Here is a 20,060-nt window from a genome sequence, read left to right as displayed (position 1 = left end):
ACGAGGACTCAAAAGGAAGGGTCGGAAACAAAACGACGGCGTGTGAGAAATATAAAGGGATCACCGCGGGCGAGAAGAAGGAGAGCTCCGAAGGTGTCAAAGTTAGAGGGCGCGGCAACAATGACAAGATGCGCCGTTTATATAGCGCAACAAGCATGCCCAAACGAAAAGGATGATCCTGCCCCCGAAAACACCGTCTTCGTCTTAGCACCAACAATATGATTTTGAGAGCCAAAGAGGGGCTCCCAAAGTCTTTTTTACATTATCGGTTTTTTAATTGTGTTTTCTTTTTCCTATATCCTTTGTTATTCATCTTTTTTCAACAGGATTGTCATCGGATCCTAACATGGTGCTCCAGCTTCGTGGTAGCGGATCCAAAGGGTGGCGCTTCGGGACATGTCGGACGCGTCCAGATGTCGAGGGCTCGGGTCTCCCAAGGAAGGCCCTCGTCCTCGAGGGGCTACTATTGGGGACGCCACCTTCGGATCTACTCGACGGCCATGAGCCGAAGGCCAGATCGATCCTCAGCCTAATAACCCTAGGAACACGAAGCTTCAGATATTTACCGAAGGGTTTTTCGTCCGAAGAGGACCGAAGGGTCGAGATGGTGAAGCCTAAGTCAAGAGGGCCCGACAGCAGCTAATAGAGCCAAGATCCTTGCGGAGTTCAGGAGTCGAAGGCCGACCGACGAAGGGGCTTCCTCGAAGGGGATCAAGCTGGCAGGTGTGGTGAGCTGCAAAGTTAGAGAGGAATTACTATATGCCCCTGGAATATTCGAAGAATATAGTCATTAAGGGGTAAAAATATGTAATTACAGGGTGATCCCTTGTAACTGTAACTGATGGGATGGTTGATCCCTGTTGAATAGAATACTATTTTCTATTCCGAAGACGTCTCTCTTGTCTTCATCTGTATAATCTTAGGGCTGTTGTGTTGTTTCTTCGCTCCGAAAGGTACTCTCCACCAACAACCGCCCCGCGGGGCCACCCGGTGGCAATCGGCTAATCCTCGCTTAGACCCCTAAAGGCCATGCTTTGGGGTACCCATCGTACCTAAACCCATCACATAAGGTAAAGGCATGTGGTCACAATACACACTAACTTTGGAGGAAGAGGTTGGTTCGGTGAAGGCATTTCTTCATCCAAAAATGGTATTTTCATCAGTGATGCAATCTGTAAGAGTAACAACTCATTAGCTGCAGAGCCAAACATAGTCCAAAAGGAAAATGACTGGAATCTTTTCTTTTACAATATCATATGCGCTCTCGCGCTCTGCATTCTGTGATGAAGAAGCACGGTAATTGAGCATCTGCAAACAAGCATAACTCTTGTTCAGTAAAGTTATATTGAAATTACAATGCAAGTATGCAACAAACACTATAGGAAGGCCTCCCTCTTATTTGCATTACCTGATCTCGAACAGAGAACTTTTGTTCTTTGCCCTCCTGTGGATTGATGCATCGCACAATGCAGTGCGGTATATTGAATGGTACATCCTGACTAGCAAACCCCATGCGCACGTTTGCAGATCCTACAAAAGATGTACAGGTGCTTAAATGACTAGCAACCATGAATTACATTCGTGTAGGAAAAACAAGTAATGCACTTCTCACTGTCAGCACGGTATGTTACAAATCATGTAACGCACTTCTATTAGAAGTTAACTTCGTTACTGTTCTTACAACCAAGCAAAGGAGAAACATGGCGATATTCCCATTTTGAATTATCAAAATTAACCTGAGGTTCACAATTTCCGAGCACATTGGACCCCGTAAGGCGTGAATCGCGAATAGAGCGACGAAGAAGCAAATCTGTCAGGCATGGGTAGTGTTTATCTCCGTTAGTCTGGTGGTTTTGCTTCGGGTTCCTGGATATTAGGCCTTGGGCCGTTGCCGGTGTGCGTGTGTGTGTTTGCGGCCCATGAGCCATGCTATATGTACTGAGACAGCCTGATCGCTTGTTATCGAAGAAGTGAAATGAAAACTCTCCACCTGAACCTCTCCTCTCTCTCCCGTGTTCTTCCCCTTCCTTTACGATTCTCCCTCTAATTCTCTATGTCTCCTACCTAATTTCTTGTATCCTGTTATCGTGGTGCTCTGATGGTCCTCATAGGATATCGGGACATTATATTTGGTATCAGATTCGGGTCTCGATCGGTGGGAATTCCTGGTTACCTCTCGGTCTTGAGTTGATAAACGCCGCTGGTCAGAGATCGCCCCTGTTTCGATCTCTTCGTAATTCCAGTAGCCCATCACTCCACTTGGAGAAGGAAGCCACCACGGCTCCCAATCGCCAAGCTGCTCATACTCGGCAGATCTGTGCCGCTATGGATGAGATGGAGGAGCGTATCTGTAAGCTGTTCGAGGAAAAGCTCACGTCCGTTGTCGAGAAGCTGGAGGACTTTTCCGTGGTGAAGGTGATGGAATAAATAAGAGCTTCAGTTTTAAATTAATCTGAAGGTAAAATATGACCATGATGAAAAGTGCGTACAGAAAACGAACATATGTAAATATACTGATCAAGCGATTCAAGATAAAATATTGCAGCAGCAAAATCAACCCTAAGGACAGAAAACCGTACATCTCTAGGCTGACCGGAATAACCGGATAAAGAAGATGACGGCGATGATCAGCACCTCCGCGCGCTTGATGACGCCGAGTCGCGTCACACTGATGAGGAGGAAGACGAGCCGTGGCGACGAGGACGTAGAGGACGGCGATGTGGAAGGGTTCAAGCAGTAGCGCAGAGCGCTTCCCAAAAACCTTATTCGCCCTCTTCCAGTGCAGGATCGCTGAGGACGAGGTTCCAGAGACCTGCTCTCCCGATCGCCAGTGCATGCTGACGAACGGGATAAAGTAGCGTACGCGGCGGCGTAGCAAGCAGGCTGAGGCGTGAGGCACGTTGTGCGTTCTCTATCTTCTGTATCCGGCACCCATGCGTATTTATAGGAAGAACCCGCTAGGATTTTTGCATCCCAAAAACAAGTCGGTTACGAGTCCCAAAATTCCGCGTGTGATATCTGTAACAGATTCGAAGTGGCAAAATAAATCTGCAAAAGGAAGCCGCGTTCCCGCAAGGATTGGACCGGATTTTTGGCGGACCATTCACGCGCACGTCGCGTGCGCGCGCCCTTCGCCCGAAGCCCAAGCCCGAGCCCGGCCTGGCCCAGCGAGTGAGCGCGCGCGTGTTCTTACTTCTTTCTCTCACCCACACTTGCAAGAGTATGGAGAGCATCCAACTATTTAAGTTGGATTTCCTCCACCTCCACTAGCAAGGTGGGACTAAATTATTGCCATGCACCTTTGCACTAATGGGCCTTTGAGATTTTATTGGAATATTTGGATTTACATGGTGGGCCTTTGCACTATTGGGCCCAAATATTCCAACAATCCCCCACCAGATCTCAAAGTCTCATTATGATTTTGCCTCAACCCACTGTTGTTTGATATACAAGTGTTTCAATGGAGACTGTTAAGTTGAACTTCCATCTAGAACAGCAAGTTACACTCATTTACAACTTGAACAATGGACTAAGCCTTGAATTGCAAGTTTTGTGCAAATGAGTTTCATTTACAATCAAACTGATACTTGACCTCCAGTAGGCTACTTCGCAGTTGGAGCATATAGGTCATACTCTCTGGTCTCTTCATGAGCTTAATAGAGATCATCCGAATCTCACAGACTGCAACCGTCCAACAGTCGGGCTCACATAGGTGTATTCTTTCAAGAACGTTCTGCAGGATAACGTCTTTGCTAATTAAAGCCAACAGAATACATTAAGGCCAACGCCAACCTGCCATGCAGTAATCAAGAGTATTGCATACTTCTCGAGTGAGTATAAAAGGTTACTCTCATGCTAACCTCTAGCTTGTTCTTCCCGGATTCTAATTCACGGGATCTCCGATCATATAGTTTGGGTTACCACTAGGGAATAGCTTATACGGGTCTCAAACCCATCTCCTTGGATGCATTGTCTATCACATTGCGTGACAGCCCCTTGGTGAACGGATCAGCCAAATTTTTCTCAGTGTGGACATAAACCACGGTGATAACTCCGGAGTTTCTCATTTTTCTGACTGATTTTAACCGTCTCTTGATATGTCTTGAAAACTTCATATTGTCCTTTGAACTGTCTACTTTGGCAATCACCGTTTGATTGTCACAGTTCATCATTATTGCCGGCAGTGGTTTCTCGATAATAGGCAAGTCCATCAAGAGCTCACGAAGCCAATCGGCTTCCACTGTAGCTGTGCTGTGAGTTTTGCCTCCATAGTAGACCTCGTCAGTATCGTCTGTTTGCATGATCTCCATGAAACAGCAGCACCGCCAAGAGTGAAAACGTATCCACTAGTGGCATACAGCTCATCTCGATCCGATATCCAATTAGCATCACTGTATCCTTCCAGTACTGCAGGAAAATTGGAATAGTGAATCCCGTATTCCATAGTACCCACCAGGTAGTGCATTACGCGCTCAAGCGCACGCCAATGATCATCTCCCGGATTACTAGTAAACCGGCTCAACTTGCTAACAGCAAAAGAAATGTTAGGCCTCGTTGCACTCGCAAGATACATGAGTGAGCCAATCATCTATGAATATCTCAATTGGTCTCTGCCAATTCTTCTGTTCTTTCGAAGGATCAAGCTCAGATCATAGGGAGTTGGACTAGATTTGCGATCCTTATAGCCAAACCGATTCAACATTTTCTCCATATAATAGGATTGCGAAAGAGTAATCCCATTCTCTCCCTTGATCAGCTTGATGTTGACAATAACATCAGCCTCACCAAGATCTTTCATATCAAAGCTTTGACACAAGAATATCTTGACCTCGTTGATTACATCAAGACTAGTGCCAAAGATCAGTATGTCATCGACATACAAACACAATATAACTCCTTGGCCCCCACCATAGCGGTATACACACATCGATCAGCCTCATTGACACTAAAACCTGCTGATATGAGTGTCGAGTTGAAATTCTCATGCCATTGCTTAGGTGCTTACTTCAGGCCATACAAAGATTTATACAACTTGCACACCTTGTCCTCATGACCCTCTACTACAAAAAAATCAGGCTGTGTCATGTAGATTTCCTCTTCCAGCTCTCCGTTGAGGAAAGCTGTCTTAACATCCATCTGATGGATGAGAAGACCATGCGAGGCAGTCAGGGAGAGTAGAACACGAATAGTGGTCAATCTCGCAACAGGTGAGTAAATATCAAAGAAATCTTCGCCTTCTTTCTGGGTGTAACCCTTAGCCACAAGACGAGCCTTGTACTTGTCAATAGTACCATCAAGCTTAAGCTTCTTCTTGAACACCCACTTGCAACCCACAGGTTTGCAACCATACAGTCTTTCGACCACCTCCCAAGTTCCATTGGAGAGAATGGAGTCCATCTCGCTACGGACAGCTTCTTTCCAATCATCCGCATCGGGAGATGAGAATGCCTCAGTGATTGTTTTGGGAGAATCATCTATGAGATAAACAGTGAAATCATCACCAAAAGACTTTGCAGTCTTTTGCCTCTTGCTCCTCCTAGGAGCATCACTGTGAATCTCCTCATGATTTGATTCAAGTGTGTATTCATCATACTCAGAAAATTCAACAGATTTAGGAGTTGTATTCACTGTTTCATTCAGAGGTAATAAAGATATAACATGAGAGTCTTTCATAGGAAAAATATTCTCAAAGAAAGTAGCATCACGAGACTCAAGCAGTGAATTTACATGCATATCAGGCACCTCAGATTTAACTACTAGAAATCTATAAGCAATGCTATGATTTGCATAACCCAAAAAGATACAATCCACAATTTTAGGTCCCAACTTGCGCTTCTTGTTGATTGCCACATTCATCTTGGCCAAACAACCCCATGTGCGCAAGTAAGAGAGTGAAGGTCTTCTCCTAACACACTCCTTGTAAGGAGTCTTTTCCTTATTCTTCATGGGAACTCTATTCAGAACATGACATGCAATCAATACTGCCTCCCCCCACCATGCATTAGATAATCCAGCGGTGTCTAACATGGCGTTAACCAAGTCAGACAATGTGCGATTCTTCCTTTTGTCAACCCCGTTTGATTCGGGTGAATAGGAAGGCGTCCTCTCATGAATAATGCCGTGTTCCACATAGAATAAGTCAAAATCGTTAGAGAAATATTCACCTCCTCGATCGGACCTAAGTCGTTTGATCTTTTTCTCAAGTTGGATTTCTACTTCAGCCTTATAGATTTTAAAGCAGTTAAGAGCCTCATCTTTTATTTTCAACAAGTACACATAGCAAAATCTAGTGGCATCGTCAATCAAAGTCATGGAATATCTTTTTCCATGTTCTGTTAACACGCCATTCATCTTACAGATATTTGAATGGACGAGTTCTAGAGGTGCCAAATGTCTCTTCTCTGCCACCTTATGAGGTTTTCGAGATTGCTTAGATTGCACACAACTATGGCACTTAGAATCTTTGACTGTGGAAAAATTCGGAATTAAACTCATGGTGGAAAGTCGAAACATAGAGCCAAAATTCAGATGACATAAACACGAGTACCAAACAGATGCATCACTCTCATTTATACCATCAGAAATTAAGTTCACGGACTTATTACAATAATCTGAAACTGAAAAACGGAACAAGCCTCCGCACTCATAGCCTTTACTGATAAATTTTCCACACTCAGATACGACAAATTTATTGGACTCAATCACTACTTTAAAACCTTCCCTACACAAAAGGGAGCCACTAACTAGATTCTTGCCGATAGTAGGAACATGTTGCACGTTCTTCAGCTGCACGATCTTTCCCGAAGTAAGTTTCAGATCAACCGTGCCAACACCACGAACAGTAGCATGCGACCCATTGCCCATCATCACTGTAGAATCCCGAGCGGTCTGGTAAGAAGAAAATAATGTAGCATCAGAACACATATGAACATTTGCACTAGTATCAAGCCACCAACTAGTAGATTGAAATACTGAAAAAACCAAAGGTAAAGAATTATACCCACTGGTTTCCACTCCAGCCATGGTGACCATGTTCGCAGTCTTCTGCTCAGGTGAAGACTTCCTTCCTTTGCGGTGTGGGCACTTCTTTGCCCAATGATCGGTAGATCCACACACAAAACAGCCTTGATCTTCCTTGAACTTCTTCTTCTTGAAAGTAATGGTACGCTGCGGCTTGGTCTTTTTTCCCTTGCCCTTGCCTTTGTCCTGAGACTTCTGCACTATGTTGGCACTAGTGTGACCCTCAGCAGCCTTAGATCGCCCATCCTTGGCCCGAGCTTTTTCCTCAATATCAAGGGATGCTATCAGATCAGACACTGATATCTCCATCCTCTTGTGTTTAAGCGTAGTGGCGAAATCCCTCCATGAAGGAGGCAACTTGGCAATGATGCCACCAGCCACAAACTTGTCGGGTAGGTTGATCTTGAGGTGCTCAAGCTCCTTGGCCATGCACTGTATCTCATGAGCCTGCTCGACTACAGATTTCCCATCGGTCATCTTGTAGTCATGGTACTGCTCCATAATGTACAGCTCGGCGCCAGCATCTGTGCCGCCATAGTTAGCCTCCAGGGCATCCCACAACTTTTTAGCGTCTGTATGATCAAGGTACACATCCTGTAGACGATCTACAAGTGTACCGATCACAGCGCCCACAAAAACTGTGTTGGCCTCGGTAAACGCCTTCTCCTGCTCAGGGGTAAGAGGCCCCTCAGGTTTGCCCTTGGACACCCACAGCACGTTCATGGCAGAGAGCCACATAATCACTCTCGTTTGCCATCTCTTAAAGTACTCGCCAGAGAACTTCTCGGGCCTCAAAGCATCAACAAATCCAGCCATGAAACTAAAATTTCTATAATAAGGTTTTTGGATTGATGGAATAAATAAGAGTTTTAGTTTTAAATTAATCCGAAGATAAAACATGACCATGATGAAAAGTGCGTATAGAAAACGAACATATGTAAACACGCTGATCAAGCGATTCAAGATAAAATATTGCAGCAGCAAGATCAATCCTAACCAGATCATACTAGGTATGAAAGACGTAGTTAGGGACAGAAAACCGTACGTCTCTAGGCTGAACGGAATAACCGGGTAAAGAGGATGACGGCGACGATCAGCACCTCCGCGCGCTTGACGACGCCGAATCGCACCCCACTGACGAGGAGGAAGACGAGCCGTGGCGACAAGGACGTAGAGGACGGCGATGTGGAAGCGTTCAAGCAGTCGCGCAGAGCGCTTCCCAAAAACCTTATTCACCCTCTCCCGGTGTAGGATCACTGAGGATGAGGTTCCGGAGACCTGCTCTCCCGATCGCCGGTGCACGCCGACGAACGGGATGAAGTAGCGCACGCGGCGGCGCAGCAGGCAGGCTGAGGCGTGAGGTGCGTTGTGCGTTCTCTATCTTCTGTATCCGGCACCCGTGCGTATTTATAGGAAGAAACCGCTAGGGTTTTTGGCGTCCCAAAAACCAAGTCGGTTACGAGTCCCAAAATTCCGCGCGTGATATCCGTAACAGATTCGAAGTGGCAAAACAAATCTGCAAAAGGAAGCCGCGTTCCTGCAAGGATTGGATCGGATTTTTGGTGGACCATTCACGCGCATGTCGCGTGCGCGCCCCCTTCACCCGAGCCCGAGCCCCGCGAGGCGAGCGAGCGCGCGCGTGTTCTTCCTTCTTTCTCACCCACACTTGCAAGAGCATGGAGAGCATCCAACTATTTAAGTTGGATTTCCTCCACCTCCACTAGCAAGGTAGGACTAAATTGTTGCGATGCACCTTTGCACTAATGGACCTTTGAGATTTTATTGGAATTATTTGGATTTACATGGTGGACCTTTGCACTATTGGGCCTAAATATTCCAACAGAAGGAGCAGCTCACGGACTTAACCAACAAGATCTCCGACCAAGCTGGTCGCCTCGATCAGGTACAGAAGAAGGTGGACTTGGCGATGACTTCTCTGGGTACCGTACAGCAGGAGCAGCAGCAGATGGCTCGCACTCTGAAGGGATCCGCGCTGCCGAAGCTGACGATTCCGGGTCGCGATGGCCCGGGATTGATGGGAAGTCACCCAACATTTCCGCCGCCGCCACCGCCGCAGTACCATCCTCCTCTGGTGATATTTCCCCTATCCCCTGTGTTGCCTGATCTGAATACTTCGGTGTCAGATGCCACTGGAGCTCCTGGGGTTGGTAGTCAGATTGTTCTGGTAGGAGCCATTACCTCTCGTTCTGCTGGGATTTCTGATGATTCTGGTGCTCGGCGTCCTTGGTTAGCTAAGTTGGATTTTCCTCGCTTTGATGGAACAGATGTTAGAATTTGGCTAGACAAGTGTATTGCTTATTTCACCATGTTTCAGATTCCAGAGGGGTTTAAGGTTACTGCTGCCACTATGTACCTGGATGGTCGCACTGCTCATTGGTTTCAGGCCTATGAGGATTCTTATGGTGTGCTGAGTTGGGATCAGTTTCAGAGCGGTCTTAGCCGAGTTTGAAGTCACTACCCATAGGGATAAAATCATGGAACTACTATCTCTGAAACAGCTTGATTCTGTGGAAGACTATAGAAAATCCTTTGAGCAGTTGGTCTACCACATCCGTTTGTATGACAAGACAATCAGCAAAACATTTCTCATATCACAGTTTGTGCTGGGTCTCAAGGATGAGTTGCGAGCAGCAGTGGAGTTACAAATCCCTAACACTCTTGGCAAGGCTGCCACATTGGCTGCCATACAGGAAGGGTTGGTACTCCGACAGAAAAAGCCCTACTACAAACATGCTACTCCTAGAAGTCCTTCTTCCAGCAAAGCTGATTCTCCTACACAACCACCAACTGGTGATCTCTGGAAGGCCAGACATCTCTGGAAGGCCAGACAGTTGAAAGAGTTCAGGAGACTCAATGGTCTGTACTTCCAAGTGTGGTGAGAAACTTGTTCCAAACCACAAGTGCAAACAACCTGCAAATCCGGCCCTGAATTATATTGCTATAGAAGATGGAGGGATGGTGGCTTTATCTTGTCTGATGAGGTCTTGGATTTATTAGAGTCCCCTCCCTCTGTGTACAACCCTGAGGACATTTTTGTTTCATTAAATGCTATATCTGGTGGTGGTAAGCCCAGGCTTACTAAGTTCAGGGGCCTGGCCAGGAATCAGGTGGTCCTGCAATTGCTTGACACTGGGAGTTCTCATACTTTTATCAATGTTGGGTTGCTTGACAAGATATCTTGCACTGTGGTTGATATCACTCCTACGGAAGTTAAAGTGGCAAATGGTCAGACCATTCTCTGTTCCCAAGCTGTGAAGAATTTTTCTTGGTGGGTGCAGGGGCACACTTTCACAGCTGATGCCTTGGTTCTACCTTTGGGGGCTTATGACATGGTCCTTGGGATGGACTGGTTGGAGCAGTTTAGGCCCATGAATTGTGATTGGCATGACAAGTGGGTGGAGTTCACCCATCATTACTCCTTGATCAGATTGCAGGGGATTTGGTCCCAGTCCACTTGTCATTTATCTGAGATATCTGCTGCGCAGCTATATAAATCTTGCAGAGGCCATGACATTTGGGCACTGGCAGTTGTCTCTCTTGCTGAGGATGATCCCACTTCTACAGCCCCTGTTGTCCCTGTTATTATTCAGAAACTGATCACTGAATATGCCTTAGTGTTTCAAGATCCCAAGACATTGCCCCCATCCAGACTTAATGATCATGCTATCCCTTTGGTTCCTCAGGCCACCCCAGTAAACTCGAGACCTTATAGGTACTCACCACTTCAGAAAGATGAAATTGAGAAGCAAGTGGGTGAGATGTTGGCTGCTGGTCTTATCACTCCTAGCACAGTCCATTTGCCTCACCAGTTTTTTTGGTTAAGCAAAAGGATGGCTCATGGAGATTCTGTGTAGATTATAGGAAGCTCAATGAGATCACTGTCAAGAACAAGTTTCCAATGCCTATCATAGATGTGCTGCTTGATGAGCTTGCTGGTGCTAAGTATTTTGCTAAATTGGACATGAAATCAGGGTTCCACCAGATCATAATGTTACCCGGTGATGAATATAAAACAGCACTCAAAACCCATCATGGGCACTTTCAGTTTAAGGTCATGCCATTTGGGCTCACTAATGCCCCTGCCACATTTCAGTGCCTCATGAATGCCATATTTGCACCTTACTTGAGGAAATTTGTGCTATAGTTCATGGATGATATTCTCATCTATAGCCCATCTTTGGAAGCTCATGCTGAGCATCTCGAGCTGGTGTTCCAAGTGTTAAAGCAACATCAGTTGGTGGCCAAATATAGCAAGTGTTCCTTTGCTCAAACCAAGTTGGACTACCACAGCAACTGAGCTCAGGGGATTTCTTGGTCTCACTGGTTATTATAGGAAGTTTGTGCGCAATTATGGTATTATTGCTAAACCCCTAACAAGTCTGTTGAAACTCAAATCCTTTCAGTGGTCCGAGACAGCTCAACTGGCCTTTGAGCAGCTAAAACAGGCAATGTCTACCACACCAGTCTTGTCCTTGCCAAACTTTCAAGAACCATTTGAGATAGAAACCGATGTATGTGACACAGGAGTGGGTGCTGTCCTATCTCAGAATGGCCATCCTGTGGCTTTTTACAGCAAAGCACTTGGGGTCATCAATCAAAAGCTGTCCATATATGAAAAAGAATTCATTGCAATTCTAATGGTTGTTGACAAATGAAGGTGCTATCTACAGAGAGGGCAGTTCACCATAAGGACTGATCACAGGAGCCTCTGTCATCTTCAAGATCAAACCCTATCCACTGACTGGCAAAAGAAGGCAATGGCTAAGTTGGCTGGGCTACAGTTCAAACTACAATACAAGAAAGGGGCAGAGAATAAGGTGGCTGCTGCATTGTCTAGGGTGGGACATGCATTTGAATGTTCTGCAATTTCTTGTGGCACTCCAGTCTGGTTGCAAGAGGTGGTTAATTCATATGCTACTGATGTAAATGCTCAGCAACTGCTTACTGAGTTGGCTGTGGTTAGTCCCAATTCTCATGGCTTTTCCCTGAAAAATGGTCTGATATACAAGATACAACAAGTCTGGGTAGGCAGCAACACAGCCTTGCAGACCAAGATAATTTCTGTATTTCATGCTTCTGCAATTGGTGGGCATTCAGGAGTGCAGGCTACATATCAGAGGATAAAGAAGCTCTTTTATTGGCATGGTCTCAAACATGATATGTAATCTTTTGTGAAGCAGTGCCAAATTTGTCAGCAGGCTAAGCATGAACATTGTAAATATCCACGGTTGTTGCAGCCCCTGCCAATTTCTGCAGACTCCTGGAAGGATCTCTCCATGGATTTTATCGAAGGCCTGCCAAAGTCTGACTCTTATTCAGTGATTCTGGTGGTAGTTGACAGATTCACAAAGTATGCACACTTCTACCCTCTGAAACATCTTTATTCTACAAAGACTGTGGTTCAATTATTCTTTGACAATGTGGTCAAGCTTCATGGGGTTCCACATACCATCGTGTCAGATCATGACAAAGTTTTTACTGCATCATTTTGGCAAGAGTTGTTCAACTTGTTGGGTACCAAACTGCTTATGAGCTCGGCATACCACCCACAAACAGATGGAAAGACCGAGAGGATCAATCAGTGTCTTGAGATGTTTCTTCGGTGTGCTGTTCATGACTCACCCACTAAGTGGCATAAGTGGCTTTCCTCTGCAGAGTTGTGGTACAATTCTAGCTGTCATTCTGCCCTCAAGTGCTCACCGTTCAAATCTTTATATGGAGTTGATCATAACCCGGGAACTTTGCCTGCACCTCCCACAAACTCTGAAGATGACCCATATGAGGCTGTTGTTCTGCTGCAAGACAGACAACTTCTCCTGGCTACACTTAAGGAGAACCTGCACAGGGCACAGCAGAAGATGAAATCATTCGCTGATAAGAACAGATCACCAAGGCAATTTCAGTTGGGTGACTCAGTTTTCCTCAAGCTGCAGCCGTATGCCCAATCCTCTGTGGCTAACAGGCCCTTCCCAAAACTAGCATTCAAATATTTCGGCCCCTACAAGATTCTGGAGAAGATTGGCAACACTGCTTACAAATTGGAGCTGCCTGCTCTTGCTAAGTCCATCCAGTCTTCCATGTGTCGCAACTGAAACATTCTGTGCCTGACCATACTCCTGTGTTTTCAAAGATTCCTACATTCCCATCTCTGGACACAGTGGATGTGGTGCCTGAACTATCCTGGACAGACACCTGGTGAAGAAAGGCGATACTGCCATCACTCAGGTTCAAGTACAGTGGAGTGGTCTGCCTCCTGAGATGTCTACATGGGAAGATTACTACAGTTTGAAGTCTCGGTTTCCGTCTGCACCAACCTGGGGACCGGCTGGTACTGAAGGGAGGGAAAATGTCAGACATGAGTAGTGTTTATCTCCGTTAGTCTGGTTGTTTTGCTTCGGGTTCCCTGGTTATCAGGCCTTGGGCCGTTGCCGGTGTGCGTGTGTGTGTTTGCGGCCCATGAGCCGTGCTATATGTACTGAGACAGCCTGATCGCTTGTTATCGAAGAAGTGAAATGAAAACTCTCCACCTGAACCTCTCCTCTCTCTCCCGTGTTCTTCCCCTTCCTTTACGATTCTCCCTCTAATTCTCTGTCTCCTGCCTGATTTCTTGTATCCTGTTATTGTGGTGCTCTGATCGTCCTCATAGGAGATCGGGACACTACAAAACCGCTTCAGAAAAAAAAGTAGGCCGAGAAAGGTAAGTGATAATTTTACATGTGCGAGCACTAGGATTTCGACAGGGGCGCACCTAGGTTGATGACTACGACGAGGTTGGAGCCGCGCTCGGCCATGAGCTACAATGGCACCACCGTCTTGAGGTAGTCCTGCGAGACGGGGCGGCACAGAATCAAACCTTATGGGGGTAGGAGGAACAAGCCAGATTCGGCGTGGAGGAGGATAGGCAAGGGAGGGGAGCCAATAGAGCTTACCATCTCGGTGGCGGCCGCCGCGGCAGAGTGGGGCGCCGGGGTTGAGGCAAAGGCTCTGTTCCTCTTCCACTAGGAGCGGGTTTGCTCGCCCGCTTTTTGGGTGTGGATTTCTTTCCCCCCACTACGAGCGGGACCATCAGATAAGTCGTGTGCTCCGCATCCGCTGGTCTTGGGGCATGTTTGATTACTGCCACCATTTACCAAAAAATGTAAATAGTACAGATTACTCCCATTCGGATAACTCCAAAACTATTTTTGGATTTAATTTATCCCTAATCTATATTATTTGGTTGAGTTTACCTTTTTAATAAATTTATCTTAAGTTAAAATTTTCAGGATGGTAGCAGTTATCATAATATATTTTAGAAAAATATGTCAATAAATTTTTATCATTACTTTGATAGGGTATAATATTAAATAATACATTAACCTTTATGATATAAAATTATAGAAAAATAATGTTGAAAAATTTAAAATATTTTTTTTGACATACGTTGTGATGCACACTACATCCCTAGTTCCCTACTATATTAAATTACAGATTCCACTTGTGTGTGTAGAGAAATAAAAAATAAATAAATTGTATTAGGAGGTAAATTGAACCAAATGATATAGTTTAGAGCTAAATTGGATTAAGAAATAGTTAAGAGGGTTATCCAAACTTTGACCATACTTAAGGGGAGTAATTTGAACTTTTCTTAGAAAAAATATTCAAAATCTTTGCCACACCTTTATAAGAGTAAGAGATGCTTAGTACAACTTTTTTTAATTATTATATATTTACTAGCAACAAATTTAGCCACGACTATTGCTACAACTTAATTGTACAAACTAGTCAAACTTACTTAATCTTAGGCATGGAAGGCAATAAACAAAATATGCTTTCTATCTTCAACTTTCGCTACGTAACTGTGCAAGCTATTTGGAAGCAAGGAAATGTTTTGGCGATTCTTTGAGAAAAACTTATAAATGGATATCTCTTGAGGAGCATAAATTTTTTTACTTTTGTTTTAAGTCAAATACATAAAAGAAGTATGATGAAAAATACACCAACATGTACAATGGGGAAGAATTGGATCTTTTTCAATTTCTACCGAATCGTTAGTCTAGCACTAGTATTGTCCAATCTATGAATTTTCAAACTAGCAACTAGGACATGCTAACATCATGATCTTAGGTAGGTAAACATATTAATATGATTATTTTTCCTAGTAAAGATCACACTATCAAAAATTTCACCTAGTCAAGAGAGCACACTAGATAAAAAAACGAAAGCACACTAGCAAGTATATCCACTAGGCAACAAACAAGCAATCAAGAGCAAGAACAAAAAAATCTGAATCAAACTGCTCAAATGTAAATGAGAGAGACACAAGACAACCTGATTTTTTCCCCATGGTATCATGGAGTTGACGCTCCCCCTGGTCCACATTGGAGCACTCACTAAGGGTCTTGCTCCCTTGCACATAACAAAGACAAGTCTTCACTAAGAACGCTCCTTCTCTATCTCCGGAACGACGAGTTTCAAACCGTGTACAATCTTCATCTTGGCCTCTTGGGTCTCCTACAATTTCCGAGAGCTCTCCAAGATCCTCCGGATCACCAAGACCATCTAGGTGCTCCTAAGGTTTTGCTTGACCTACACTAAACTGGTCTTAAGCTTCAAGCACACTTGCTACTCTCAAATGGATTGGTTCTTCTTGTTGGATCAACTCTCAAGCTCTAGATCTTCATCCCATGGCCCAGAGGAAGTGCTTATATAGGCTAGAGAGCCGGCCACAGCCATTGTGTGACGCCCCGAAAATTTCCAAACTCGAATCACGCGCTAAGATAATCTTGTTCGAAACCTTTTCGTCGTCAAACCTCGTTCAAATCTAAACCCTGACTCTCCCCCGGATTTGCCGTCATATCAACACCCTCGTCGCCGTCCCGTCCCGCACCGCTCGGCGGGTTGTCGACCATGCGCGACCGCCATCCTGCGAGCAACGCCGACGCGGCCCCTTTTCCCCTCGCACATGGCGCAATTGTCGCGCGCGTGGCCGACAGTGTGACAGTTCATGTGTTTGTAAGCTAGGCTTATAATTTGATAGTGTGAAGTGTACGCTTGTTAAGTGTTAAACTTTTGTGTGTTTGTGTGAAATTTTTGAAAATTTAAAGTGCAAGTAAAAAGGGCATTTTTGTAATTACAGAAAAACCTAGGGTTGTTTCTGTAAAATGTATTTGAATAGGAGGAAATTTCAAAATAAAGGAAATATATTTTTCTTACTTTATGTCTTGTAAAAATATATATTTATCCAAAAGTTTCATTAGAAATGCGTGTGTTGAAGTATGTAAAAATTTTGGGTAAAATGGTGATAGTAAGGGTATTTATGTAATTTTATAAAAAAAGTCCTTTTATGCAAAATAGGTGATTTACAAAAGTAACTTTCCAAAATTACTAGAAGTAAAAAGGTAATAATGTAAGCAATCATGACTTACATAGCATCTTGCAAAAAGGCCCAATGTTATATGTAATTTACAGTAACAATGACAAAGATTTTATAAAATTCAAATTTAGTCCAAGTCTTAAAATAAAACTTTATATTTTGAGTTTTGGAGTTCAAACCCTAAAACAAAGTTGTAGAGCTTGAAAAGTTGTACAACTTTCATTTTGGCCACATTTTTGTTTGAGCCCTAGAACAGTGGTTAAAATTGTTTTTACCAAGAGGTCCCTGTAATTTTCTAAAATCACAAACAAGTCCTTGAGAAACTCCCTTCCTCTTCCTCCTCTGGCGCTGCTCTGTTTCTGCTCTGCAGCCACCGCTGTGCCGACCCATCCTCGCCACCTCCTGCTGCCAAAATCCACGCGTCTTCCTCCGCAGGTAGCTGTGCCTTATTTTCTTTCCCACCGGCGGCAACAGCATCAAAACGTTTCTTTTCTTCTTCTTTCTTCCTCTGTTCTTCTTCCCGTTAGCTTCCTCTTCCACTCACGGACGCTGGGGATCCGGCAGCCAGGGGCCCGAGCGGCGTGCGGCGCGGCAGGTCGTACGCGCGCGGCAGGCGGGCCCAAGCGGGGTGCGCAGCAGGCGTGCGGAGCAGCGGGCGCTCGGTGCGGCTCGGCAGGCGCTTGGGCGAGTGCGTGACAGCGGGCGGCCGCTGAGGGCGCGAGCCGATGCGGGCGCAGGTGGCAGACGGCCGCGGCCCAAGCGGCAGGCGGGCGTGGGCCGGCGCAGGAGCGGGGAGTGCGCAGGAGGCGGGCCCAGGCGGAGCGAGCCGCGGCGGCTCGGGTTGAGCGCACGGGCGAGCGGGCACCGCGCAGGCAGGCCGGGTCGGGGTGGAGGCACGGTCTAGGCGGGAGCGCGCACAGGAGCCGGAGGCGCGCGGCTGGAGGCGCCAGCGGGGGCCCGAGCGGCGGCCGCAGGAGCTGAGCGTGCGGCTGGCGCGGGGCGGTTCAGCGCGCTGGCGTGGGCGCCGCGCGGCGCGAGCAGACGAGCGGCTCAGGCGCGAGCGGTTCGGCCAGGTGCAGGCGGCGGAGCGCACGGCCGGAGCTGCCTGCTCCTCTAAGTTTTCCCCCCACGCCGATGTCTCCCTTGTGGCCCTTCTCCTCGCTTCCTGATCACCAAAAGGAGTTCCCGGTGTACTGCTCGACCTTCCCGACCCCCGGCATAACCTCCTCCCACTGGAATTGAACCCCCACGGCGTCTCCTCTGCTTCCAGTTCACGGGAAGGACCCTGTGCAACAATTGAGACAAGGTCAGGGTGTTTTCTGCAAGTTATAGACTCACAGAAATAGTGCTGTGTGGGGACCTATATGTAAGAATGTTTGTTATTTCATGTGAGAAGCGCTGTTAGCTTATAAATTCAATAGGAAATAGTAGGAAATTCTAAAAATTGCAAAACCAGTTTTGTTAAAAATTAGATTTGGAGCTTTACAACTTCTATTAAGTAAGTTTGATATGAAACTAAACATTTTTGAATCTATGTTAAATCCAAGATAAGAGAGTGTAATATTCATAGCTCCTACATGTTAACTTTGTAGATCATAATTTTTGGTATACAATTTTTATAGATTAAGTATGAATTGATGTGGAATTGTTAAACCTAATTTTGCTTCGTAACTTAAATTCTGTTAAGTTAATCAATTCAATTTATTTATAGAAGAAATAGCTAAGCATATCCACTTAAAGCTATATTTAGTCATGTTTGCTTGTTATTGCAATGTGTTTCCTGTGCCGCTTGTTTAAATCTTAATTAGACTTGTTGTATAACTTTAAAGCATAAAGAGAGGTCTAATTCGAACGTGAAATGATTGATTTATATTTAGCCTACTATTTGTGTGACACTAAACTTAATTAGCTATTGGTAGCCAAAGTCCTTGCTATAGATTGACTAAAGATAAATTATGCAACATGCCTGATGTACTTGCTGCCCCTATGGCAGACTTTTTGTGATGATTGATTAACCCTTGTTCATATGGATGCTCATACCTTTGCTTTAGTCTTGATTACAATCTTGTCAGAGCCCCTTCCTATGTAAAGATCCTAGTCTTCCTCGTGTATCGACTACTTAGCTGATACACCTTTGTAACTAGGCTTAGCAATCGACTACTAGTTCAGCCAATTTTTGATAGGCGTAACCCTATCGGCCATGAGCCTTTTAACTTCTTCCCTACCGGAACTTCTTCTCTACCGGCAAAAGCCCCTCGGCCGATGTTAACCACCCTATCAGTCCGATCCATTGTTAGTGCCCTAATCGACCTGGTCCGATCTAGACAACCGTGTCGGCTAGACGTCAATCGGTTGTTTTGACTGATAAAATCGAACCAATCAAACACTAATTACTTCAGTTAACACTCCAGTCAAGAATTGGATAGGCACATCCAATAGAGAATATATCTATCGGCTAAGCACAGCCGGTACAGCATAGGGAATCGGCTACTTATGCCGACTCACAAATCTAACGCATGCGCACATTTTAGCTCGGTCGATGCTCACACTCTCGACCAATTTACCAATGCGCAACCAAATAGTATCAACCCTGTTTGGCTAGCATGCTGATGTTCATAGATCAACTAGTTTGCTAAAAACACAAATCGGCTATGCCGATGCGCACAGTGATCAGCTAACCATCCGATTTAAATAACGTATCGGCTGCACATAGTCGATGCACACACGATTTTAGAGTTCGGTTACCCATTGATCTAAGCTGATTCTAGTTGTTTCCATAGCGGTCAAATATGGCCGGTCAATCCTTAGTTTTCCCATCCTTATGCGCACACTGTTATCAGCCGATTTATCGGCTGAGAAATCGGCTATATGCTTACCGGTTACATACCCTCAACCATATCCTCTTTAGTCTAATTCTGCACTTATGGTCTCACCAACCTAGTTTAATATTAGTGTTCTGTTACACCTAATTCTTGAAATAGGTCTAACTTAGATAACCCCATCGGCCGTATGACAATTGATTGTTGTACTGACGTGATCAAGTCGATGCAACCACACCTAGTTATCTAGATTAACACTTAAGCACATCTCAATAAGGCACAGTTAGTGCATAGTAGGACAATCAGCTACACGGCTAATGTACCCCAATAGATGTAGGAGAACATTAAGGATGAAAACCAGCTACACAGCCGACCCACCAATCGGCTGAGCACGCCGAGGCCCAAACCTTACGGATACATAGTCCGATTAGTCTACCAATACACTATCAGCTAGTTACTCGCACTAATCAACTAGCTATACCGATACATCACTCGACTAATTCTACCCGATGTATAAATCGGCGAATGTGCCGATACACTAAATCAGCTAGAAGGTCAAATCACTGATCGACTAGTTTTGCTAAAGCATGGATCCGCTATGCTGATACGCACGCGATCAGTTAAGTACGCCGATGCTCACACAGATTAGCTAGGACACAGCCGCTTTAGGAAACATCCCTCTACTAAAGTGATCGATGTTTTCATCGATCAATTAGAAAACCAGTGCACCTGTCAATCGGCTACCCGGACCAAAGTACACAACCCTAGATCAATAAGATTGTACAGTAGACACGCCTCTATTAGACGCGACCAAAGCACATCAGTCAGCTAAACCTGATTCATCC

The 20,060-nt window shown here is 45.2% G+C and overlaps 1 protein-coding gene across 5 annotated transcripts; it reads right to left on the bottom strand.

The window, feature by feature from the left end:
- Positions 1–242: 242 nt before the first annotated feature.
- LOC112899560 (actin-related protein 9-like) lies at positions 243–14,195 on the bottom strand. Of its 5 annotated transcripts, XM_025968069.1 has the most exons (5): positions 13,790–14,006; positions 1,409–1,530; positions 1,249–1,308; positions 816–1,172; positions 243–733 (listed from the first exon to the last, which is right to left on the bottom strand). In XM_025968069.1, exons 1-4 carry the CDS (start codon positions 13,830–13,832, stop codon positions 1,062–1,064), a joined length of 336 nt encoding a protein of 111 aa, XP_025823854.1. In that variant the 5' UTR covers positions 13,833–14,006; the 3' UTR covers positions 243–733; positions 816–1,061. The 5 variants fall into 5 exon arrangements, 3 of the variants coding, with proteins under 3 accessions (XP_025823854.1, XP_025823852.1, XP_025823853.1); XR_003230067.1 differs by lacking the exons at positions 243–733; positions 816–1,172 and having other exon boundaries at positions 1,195–1,308; positions 13,790–13,865; positions 13,971–14,195; XM_025968067.1 differs by lacking the exons at positions 243–733; positions 816–1,172; positions 1,249–1,308; positions 1,409–1,530 and adding exons at positions 6,562–6,888; positions 7,001–13,710 and having other exon boundaries at positions 13,790–13,865; positions 13,971–14,195.
- Between the last annotated feature and the right edge of the window lie 5,865 nt (positions 14,196–20,060).

Source organism: Panicum hallii, chromosome 7, assembly GCF_002211085.1.
Source record: "Panicum hallii strain FIL2 chromosome 7, PHallii_v3.1, whole genome shotgun sequence".
NCBI lineage: Eukaryota > Viridiplantae > Streptophyta > Magnoliopsida > Poales > Poaceae > Panicum > Panicum hallii.
The sequence above is the reverse complement of the archived record's forward strand: the minus strand, read 5'-3'. Positions and strand labels throughout refer to the sequence as shown.